The 10,784-nt window shown below is 37.5% G+C and overlaps 1 protein-coding gene across 1 annotated transcript; it reads right to left on the bottom strand.

The window, feature by feature from the left end:
- Nucleotides 1-4,404: 4,404 nt before the first annotated feature.
- On the bottom strand, nucleotides 4,405-7,925 carry PTPLB (protein tyrosine phosphatase-like (proline instead of catalytic arginine), member b; the record flags this gene model as incomplete). The annotated part of the gene is made up of 3 exons (XM_010154742.1): nucleotides 4,405-5,218; nucleotides 7,108-7,286; nucleotides 7,804-7,925. Coding segments are annotated over 3 exons (384 nt in total), but the record flags the coding sequence as incomplete, so codon positions are not given.
- Nucleotides 7,926-10,784: the final 2,859 nt, after the last annotated feature.

Below are 10,784 nucleotides of genomic sequence, written 5' to 3'. Positions count from 1 at the left end.
CTTTCCCTAATTTTAGCACATTACTGATGTCAGCACAAAGAGAAAAACCCACTTCTGACAGACAATACAAAAAGCATTTTTCACATCTGTGAAGGAAAGTCCTGTTCTGGAAATCAGTGACCAACAGCATTAAAGAGTATTTAAAATTTTCCATCCACATTTTTATTTCCAACTGCTTCAAGGTAGCCTTCAGAAATCACCACAGAAGCTTTATTAGTTCTCTCACTACAGTAAAAAAGTCTTCTGACAAGTGTAGAAGAGTATATAGTTAAGGAGATGGGAAGCAGAATTTAAAAGCCTCTTGATATTGAATGGATCTTCCAGGCAGTCAGGTGGCTTGAATCAATCAATCCCAACTGTAGAAATGCTCGGTCCATACTGAATGAAACTGAATTGCACAGATATTCACACCTTTTGATTTCATACTTGACAAAGCAGCACAGATCCTTCCTCAAAAGCCTTATGTCAAGAACTGCCAATGCTTTACTTAATATGAGCCTTAAATAGTATTTTGAAATGAATTTGCTTACAAACACAGAACCCTTATGCTTTTCAGACTTGTTACCCTGGGTAACTAAAATTGTTTTCACACATACTGTTTTCAAAATGCAAAGAAGAAACACAAATAACCAGTAATAGTTATTCTAAGGCACGAATGGAGCTCAGCACCACTCTTCAAGGCATAACATTTCAGAGAGAAGTTTTTAATTACCCAGTAGTGCTAAGTCACAGCTATCATGCGTAGGACATGTGCTGATGCTGGGCATGACAACATTATTTCATCCTATCTCAATCGGACAAAAAAATCACTGTAGTTGTGCAATCTTATGACAAGCATATGCCTAGACTAATAGCACTCACTCAACTACTACTCAGTTCCTGTTAGAGGATTGTAACTTGTTATTTATGAGCATTAATGGCATCTAGACAGTATTTAAATCTCTCTCAGGAAGTGTTAAAAATGCTAAGAATGTTACTGTAGTAGCAGACCATATTTAGTAAATGAACTCTGAAATATTCTGCTGCATTAGCTAAGCATTCCACCATATTTATAATACTTAAACAATTCTGGTTTTGTAGAAAATCATCACCATCTAGAGAACAGATAGCAACAGGAGAACAAAGAGCTCGCATTCTATTGAGGATCCTTCAGGAAGTCCAAAGTTTGAATGTTAACATAGTCAGTTAACACCTTGTTATGAATATGTTCTTTAAAAGTGAAAAGCAGAGCATTAGTGACAGTGTCAAGTTCCTTAATGCCTTTCTTTGTGCTAAGAAGTTATGTATGCCAAAAAAATCGTGTAAATTGCAAGGTACACATTATATACAAATCAATGAAAATACAGCCTAATTCACATTTAAGAAGTATCTGCTTTTGTTCCTCAAACAGTCACAATGCAACATATTTCATTCAGAACAATTTTATTTGGATTATAGCAATTAGTATCACTGATCAGTAGGCCAAATCCAGGCAGAGAGCACAGAATCAATTTCACAAGGCAACAACACGGACTAGTATTTGAGTATACAAACCATTTCACTTCATTATCAAGTAGAAATATCTTCCAAACATGCATAAAAAGTCTATGCTTAATCTTTCAGAGCTCCAGATAATACCAGATTCCTAAATATACAAAAAATACATTTAACTTATAATAATCTTAGCGAATTAGACTTAGAAAATTACAATTTGTCTTCACAACATAGAAAAAAATACAAAAATGACTGTGTATAGTTTTCACCCAAATTTCACTGACATAAATATACACCAAAATGTATCATTTGATGTATACTCATGAAATTCTTAAGCTTAAAGATAGGTTTTTAAATGACACTGCAGATTGGTCCACACAAATGCCAGCCTTTCTACTGATAAATTAAAAACAACCCAAACCAACAAACCCAACAACTTTGATAGAAACATCACATTGTGAAAAATTACAATTTACCTGCACTGTAATCTGCATCTTACTGTGATTTACAATATGAAAATTTTTACAATTCCAGTTGTAAACGATACACTGGTAAGAACCTTGGCCTTTTACAGAGTAATGACTAACTCAGACAAAGCTGGCATGGTAAGACATAAAAGTATTTCAGTTTTGGTTCAGTTGACAATAACATAAAAGGCTACCGAAGCAGAAGACATGTCCGCTGCTGAAGTTGGTGATGCTGATAGAAAACACGTAGGCCAAATAATCAGCTTGTGGGGAAAAACCCCCAAACCAACCAACCTCGAGATTTGTGACAGAGTACTAATCAAAGCATCTATTATAACGTTCACATAGCCACATTACAACCCCAGTGACAGATGAGGGGAAATTTGTTCCTATTTTACGAGGCAGAAACAACCCACACGTGTGACCAAACTCAGTAACACTGCAAAACCCCAACACTCTTAGGACGTTGCACTATGGTTCTTACTCAAGATCACCTTCCAGTCATTTCCATGGAAGCTAAACTTGAAAAAGCACCACAAGCCGAAGTGCTGGAATTCTGCTACGTACTAATTGCATGTTCATACTTTGGAGTATAATTTTTAAATCAACTTTGCTGACAAGATTTCTTACTATCTATTGCCTTTTTTTAAAAGGAAAAGTAACTGTTTTCTTTTTGAAGACTGTAGTTTAGTTGCATTTGTGTGGTAAAATAATATTTTCAATTAAAGTAAATATTCCATAATAAGGCTTAATCACTACAGAAGTTGGTTGTACAAGCCTTCACCCTAATGGCAGCGCTCTCTGCTTTTCTGCAGTGCCAATGCTATCTAATATAGGTCTGTACTGTCTCTCTCATCAACAGAGCTATGAGTTTGTTTCAAATAGGAATATTACATTTTTTTTCCTCCAAATTGGACCAACAAATTTGGAACCTAATCCTTTATTTGGTCACAGAAATCAAATCAAGAAAAGTTCAGGAGCTGAGCATAGATGGCATCCAGTAACCTGAGTACATCAGGAAATCAGATCTTTGAGATGACGTCCTTCAGAAATTCTGACACTAAGTCCTTTCATAGCAAGTACAGTAAAAGGAGATGTTTTGTTCAGAGGTGGAAGTTTACGCTTTTGAACAATGAGTTCAGTATAATGCAACATTTCTCAGATCACTGCAGCAAAGCACCACAAAACCTCATGAAGAAATGAATTGAAATTGTTGCATCTTTGAATGCCAAACCACTCTGAGGTTGCATGTGGCCATGGCATTTTTGATCACAGACAATAATTGTCTCCAAAAGGTTTGAAATAGAAGCAGAGATCATTATTGTCTCTTGCCCTCCCCCTGCTTACAACGGTCCTGTTTGTGTTGAACAGGAAGTTGTTACACGTGTTACTGAGTGCTAGGAAAATTCAGACTTTTTGATGGAGCCAAAGGAAATTAACAAAAAAGGCAAAAGTTGTTTTTTTAAATTACAGCTCTGACAACAAAACCAAAATAATCGTAAATCCCGCTCTCCCTGAGTGCTAGGACACAGATCCTGTGCCCTCAGTACTTACTGGCTATGTTCAGGGAGAGCCGCGCTGCGTCAAGCACATGTAACTGGAACAGATATAGGCCATGGCCAGGGGGAGCTGCTGGCAGGCACAGCATGAGACTATTGCAGGTACCATGGCAGTGGTCACACCTCATTTGTGCCCTGAATCATGATGTTACAAGAGGGAAGTCAGAGAAGCCCTTGTGGTGTTGTCTAGTGGCTCTGACTGCGTGAAGATAGGAGTACTTGACCATCTATTTCTAACAGAGCAAAGGCCGTGCACTTACGTTTCCATTTGCCTTTGCTTGGGTATCTGTTCATTTCCCTGCTCCCTTTGCCCCTTCCATTCCCCACCCCCTGCTCCTAGTCAACAGTCTGTTTGTAACCTGGGGCACTGCTCACACAGCATTAGTGCTTTCTGCCTTGCCACAAGGCTTTCTCAGTTCTTTCATTTTCGGTTTTACCTTCCCTAGGGAAGGCTTAGCCTGAGAACCCAGACAAAAAACCTAGGTAACTTCAACTTTCTACAGTGTTCTGCTCTTTCACAAGAGCAGATGAGGGAAGGCTTGTCCAAGCGGAAAAAGCAGCATGTAACACAAGACATAATCTGCTTTCAAAGGAGGAGCTTATGACGTCGCAACATTTCGGAAGCCGAGTGCCTGGAACTGCCTGCTTGGATGTGCCAGAGTGATACACATTAGTCACTGGAGAGAAGTTAGGTAGAGAAACGAGGCCCTCACGTGATTCCACAGTAGACCCAGTAGTCCTCAACACTGAAAGATGAGTACCACTGAGATAGTGGACAGTGATTAGAGATGATAAAGTAAAAAAGGGAGAGCTGCACCTGTTTCTGGGTGACCTGTCTACTTACACTGTTTAGATTCATTACTGGTATCACTAGAAATATTGCAGTTAGCATTACTTTTTAAAAAAATATTTTAAGAAGTATCCAGGGATGCAGTACTTAAAGAAGTTTGAATGTTTCAGATAAGCATTATAGCCTCTGAATTAACATTAGCATTTGAGTAATCAGTTTAAACAGGATCTTCAGAGAACACACTCTCTTCAGACACCCTACTGTTTAAATTCCTGAAGAACCACATTCCCCTCATTTCCCATAATTGGTTTCCTGTTCTTGTTCCCATCACCTTTTAAATACACACCTACCTTTCTAAATTCAAACACTTTGCCCGGATTACATTCTCCACTGGAGTCTCTGACAAAATCCTGAAGTACTCCAGAGCATATTGTTTGCTTCCACAGCAATACATACAGTTTGTGGCATGCAGTCAAGCACTTAAAAAAAGAGGTATCAGTAATATAATCCCAATTCAAGCATTTAGTGGGTACAACTTCATCACTCATACTGCAACCTTCAAGCATTTAGTAATAAATGAAAACCATTTAGCACATCATTTAAGGAAAAGGCTAACTGCCAAGCCGTATAAAGTTTAAAAGTTTTCTGAAGCACTGCAAGCTGAAAAATTATTTCAGTGTTTTACATCGTGGAATTTCAGTGAAGTCAGATTTGTTGGTTATTCTTGCAAATTATTGGTCTTTTACCCCTGACTTATTTCATCTTGGTATATTCTTTATAAATGTGCTGGGTATTGAAAATCTGCAGCATTTTGATGTTTGAAAAGTTCTGAAAAAAGAGTTGGAATTATTCCGACTTCTTGTGTTCTTCAGTGTGGGAGAGTACCTTTCGCCTCTGATGTAGCATATGAAAATACAGCTGAGGAAAGACTGAAGAGGAAACAGACTTAAGTAAATAGGTGATGTTAAGCTACACAGTCACATGCTCAAGGTCACCAATTCTCTATTAAAGAAAACCTGCTTATCTGCTTCCCAATCAAATCACCTATTGCCTTTTATTCTTTAAGGAGAGTAAGTGATATTAATCTTAGCCTTCAGATATTATTTGTTTTTTGCTACAGCAATCACATTTTTAATTAAATGTAAAATGCCTTATTTAACTCTGCATGTACAAGCAGCATGACACAAGATTCCTGAACTGCGCACACACAATAGAAAGAAAACACATTGCACAGAGGAAAAATGTCCTTCTGAAAGAATAAAATTTCCAGATTTGTTAAATTTCTTATAAAGTTCCTTAAATCCTGAAAAAGTGACACTGGAATTTATACGAACTGTTGTCTCTTTCTTTCACCTCTTTATCATCCATGCAACGCTTTTTCTCCTCCTATTTCTACGACTATACTGCACAACAACAAAGAAGGGGATTGAAAACACACACACATAAACAGAAAAAGCTTAAGTAGCCATGAGACACTAAACCTTTGTGAACCACATGAAACTTAAACAGGATCAGCATCAGCCTAATTTACATCAGTTACACATGCAAAGCGTTCATCATAAACACTGGCCAAAGTGTTTAATTTGTTACTTTTTTTTTCCTCAGGTTAACATTTTTTCTTACGGCATTTCTTACCCTGTATTTTTATTTCCTCTTTGTTTCTCCCCTATCCTCATTCACTCCACCAATGTTAAGGAGTGAGTACAGCTGACCAGAGACATAACAGAATACAGATCCACACAGAATGGGGATCCATTATATGTAAAGCATTTAGTGATACCTTTTCTAGCAAGATGTCAATTTTGACAGACAAGTACTAAATTAGAGATTTAAAGTGAGGTAAATGGTAAGATGCAACTATCAAGAACATAAAAAGTAAATTTTTAACAACCGTTCTCAAAGCTTGCTTTCCTTCTGATATTAACATGCCCAAAATTTTCAAGATCTGCAGTGGGTTCAGAAGGTTTAACTCCTGCATTGGCAGCTGTCATGAATGGAACTATGCTGTAATCAGTGACTGCAATGAACACTGCTTCTCTTGTATCTCAGGAATACCACAGGAACACCTTTATGTGAAAAGACACCTATGACTGCTTGAGTCCAAGCAGTTGGTTCTCAGAGTTAATGTACCAATTCACAATGATAGTAACTTAAAAAAACTAAAGAGATTGGATTCAAGTTACACATCCAGCAAATTACAACAGTTCACAGAAAATACCACATTTAAGGGACAGGAATTTTAATGGAGAAAGCAGGCCAAAATTGTTACTGGGGTTCAATATGGGTTCCCTCCCACACAGCCCGTCAGCTGTGATCTAGCTTCCGCACAAGAAGTAATTAATACTTGTGGCTATTTTGACTAAACCAAAGAAATTCTGGCTGCTTGGAGATAGTAACATCACCATGTTTGGAGGAGGGGGACAAGGAGAAGGAAACTCATGAAAAATGTTTTTTTAAGAAGAGCTGGAAAAAACTTATGAACCTTGATGTCAGAATTACAAGATGGTTCACAAAGTACTGGTTATAGAGACGGCCAACTACTGAAACTGAAATCTCTGAATACGGTTTATCATTCTGCACAAACAAGGGTCACATAAAGACAGCTGCACAGATAGCAAGACCATCACTACACTATTCTGCATGTGTTACTGTTTTGTAGGTGTTAGGAGAAAGCAATCCCTGCAGTTTTAACTGTTTTTTCTTAAGATAACTTTCAAAATTAATCTTGAAAAATTAGTTAATATGTATGTTAATCCCACATTAGCTTTTCCTATTAAAGCTTTAAATATTTTTAAAAAGCTAACAAACTCATACTTACCTGGAATATAGGAGATCATAACCAGAATCAGGAATGTATAGTAGTCAAAAGAAAAATTGTACTTGTTAGGTAAACTAATGGAATACAAGCCAGACTGCCTGACGAAGGGTAATGCAGCATATATTGTGAGTAATTCGCCTGTGACTCCCATTGGATACAAAACTATAAACAAAGTGTACCTAGAACAAAACATTTACAGAAATAATTAAAATTTCTCACAAACTTTGGCAAAGCATTTGTTAAATGATATGGCTATTAACATTTCTAATTCTCAACTCGATATGTGGCAGTTAACTTTGAGAATCTGAAAACTATCTTTAGAACTATTCTTCCCCACTCCAGACACACTTTGATCTCTGAACTCCTTGGCAGAGGTCACTATATTACTTAAAATGGGGCCAAACACAATTGATCACTGTTTGGCGGTCAATGTGCTTACGGACTGTTGTATCCAACTACAACCCTTGGATTCAAGGGTTACTGTTAAATGTCAGTTCCTGTCAAACAGAATCACTTTGGAAATGGGACCAAGTTTTGACAAACTGCTCTTTCACCTTATAGTAATAGTTTTGTGTTTTCAAACAGGGCAATTACCGCAAGGTAGAATCTTAGCTATTTGCACCACAACTATTTTACAAGATAAATATCCCTGTCAAATCAATGCTTTTAGGGTATATTTTCTATTATGCCACCTACCTGGCCCATTTGATGAGATAAGGGAGATGATTTAACAAGCTAAATGTATAAAAAGAGTAACGGATTATCTCTGTGATTGTCCAGGCCACCACAAACAACAGGACACTATCTTCAGTTTGTACCTGTAAGAAGGAAAAAAAGTTCTGTATGAATTCACATGTTACTAATTACTCCCCAGACACAAGAAAACCTCAAATAAACTCCAATGGGTTGCTTTATTGCATCATTTTCAAGAACAGGCTCCAAGAATAAGCTTAAAAGCAACATTAGTAACAACAGTAAAAACCCTTCTTATCATGCTCCGTATTTTTCTAGTTGCTTAATATCATCTCTGTTTGGTGATTAGGTAACCTAAGATCTCCCATTCGATGCACAGTTCATCAGTCCAAGAAATCCCTGAAATACTCAGAAAAAACCTCTAACTCTGGAAAGTACCAGCTTCTATTTCAGTCCCATGATTCCTTCCTAGTTTGGCAAGCAGAAAGGATGCTAACACATTAGTCTAACACTTGATATCTGGGTTAGACTTTATATTCTTATCCTACTCTGTGCTACTTCTGAGTAGAAGCACTGTTTTCCTCTCTCTGCAGATGAGAAACTGCATCTGAATTCTGAGTAACAGCTAAACAGCTAACACCGGAACATAGACTGGGAGGAGAGAAGAAACAGAAGCTCAGATTGCCTCACCTCAGGTAAGCTTGACAACTACCTGCTTCACTGTTGGTTCCTCCTTTTTCTGCTTATTGTATCCAGCATCGTTCCTCTAATGTTACATTCAAGGCATTACTACATTTCAGTGCTTTACACATCTCAGAGCTTTTCTTTCAGACATATACCACTGAGCCAACTTTTACTCCCCTCATATTTTGAGGGTTAATCTTCCAAAGCATGTATTTTAAAATTAATTATTAGATCTATTAGATTTGGGACTATAATTAAGAGGTTTAAGTTTCAGATGGAATAACATCGATGAAGTACGTAACGTCACATACCCACACTACAAACCCTTGAGAGTGTGCAAACATGACTTCTCTACAGCCCTCTCCCTCCTTCCCTCCCCTTCAACTGAATTCTCAGCTGTAGAAGTACCTCAGGCCCAAAGTCAGTGACCATGGGAACAAAGAGCTCAGCCACAGGGGCCTGCATTTACTTTTTTCCTCTATCTCTTGAAAAAGGGGAAAAGGAAGTTAGTAGATTTAAAGTGGTACACTCTATTCATCCTGGGCAAAGTACAGGTACAAACAAAAAAAGGAATAAGAAAATATATGTGTAATCAGAAGCCTTTTAATAGGAGAGGACTGATCATATACCTGTGTGTGAAAACACTCATGAGGATTACCCATAAGAATCTGTTACAGATGACAAAACCCAGGAAGATGTATACAGAAATACTGGTACAGCCTGGGATGTAGAGCTGCTGTTAATCTATACTCTGCTGCATATAGCATCTCAAGTTACTTGCATTGCATTTTGCAGCAAAGGCACCTTGTCCTTTTTCTACATTAAATTCTGATACTTTGCTTATATATTAATCTCCCTTACATCATCATAAAAAAAACAAAATACAAAACTTCTTGGGAGATTCTCAGAGAAGAGACCAAATCTATTTTTACATTGCTACAGGATCCTAATCTTGTTTGGGGTCTGCTTGATAAGCAAGACTTAGTTCTCATCCTAGAAAATGTAGCAGCAATTCACAGATGATGCAGTTCCCAAGGAGCAACATGCTTCACGAGCACTCCAGACCTGCATCTTCTGGTCAAATCAGGAATAGCAGCTTAGTGAGTTTATCTAAATATATGCATGTCAGATTTCAACCTGTACTTTGAAAGCCCACTTCTTTCTTTGGAGTCAGTAAAACCAACAAACAAAAATCTGTAGCTTGAAGTATCATCCAAGGACAAGAAACTGTGATGCTAACAGTGAATGATACACATAGGCGTAGAAAATCTGGCAGTTACAATCCAGTTCTATCACAGGACTTCCGTAACACTGCCTTCTAAGGTCTAGTCTTTCGCATCTATTTTAATACTAGAACTGTGTTTAGAAGTTATTAAAACAGTTCACGCAATTATAACACAAACAACCCCGTTAAGGTGACCTGAAGAATCACTGATTGTGCCTATACAGCTTGTATCCCTATTTGAGGAAGAAAGAATAGTGGAAATTGGTGGTAGTTTTCATACAAAAGTGACCTATACAGTTTTCAACTAGTTCCATTCTGTGCAGCAAGGAACAGAAGAGTACTATGCATTTCATCACCGTATTTTAACTACATTCCACAACTCATCATTGAGAAGTATGTTTCTTAACAGATCTGCCAGAAGTCTGTCACTATTAGAACATCTCTTTGAGGACTGACAAATTTTCACTACTTCAAATGAAGATGTCTGAGATGCACACTATCAAACCCCTAGGAACTGATCTACCAAAGTCTCTCAAGTCTTCAGGCACTGCTAATGCTGCTTTTGTATCATTCTTCTTCCAAGTTGAGGATAAGGAGGATAGTGCAGCCAATAAACAGTAGACCCTTAATAAACCACTAAGCCCAATGCTGCCCTCAGAACAAAATTTCTCTACCTCCTTTGAAGACTGGCATAAAAAAGTAGAGGAGTTAGACAAAGTCAAAGCACATTTTACACTTTATTTACAACTTACTTGTCCAGCTGCCTTAATAAGGGTCAGTCACACCACAAAATTCTTTGGCATGTGTTTCAAACCAATTTATCGTCCAAGAGGGTCCTGAACATAATTTAGCTGATCTTCAATACTACAACGTGTGTTAAAATATAAGAGAATCTATAGCCTTTTAAGATACAAAGCTAAGAACTGGGAACTGACAAAATAAACCGAGAGGTTTTTACTGTTCTCCTTACCAGTTCACGCAATTATAACACAAACAGTTTTCTCTGACAAAATAAACTGAGAACTGAGAGGTTTTTACTGTTCTCCTTATGCATGAAAAGGGAAATTCTATAGGT

This window comes from Eurypyga helias, unplaced genomic scaffold (assembly GCF_000690775.1).
Source record: "Eurypyga helias isolate BGI_N326 unplaced genomic scaffold, ASM69077v1 scaffold7107, whole genome shotgun sequence".
Taxonomy (NCBI): Eukaryota; Metazoa; Chordata; class Aves; order Eurypygiformes; family Eurypygidae; genus Eurypyga; species Eurypyga helias.
Note: the sequence above shows the minus strand (reverse complement) of the source record. Positions and strands in the feature narration are given on the sequence as shown.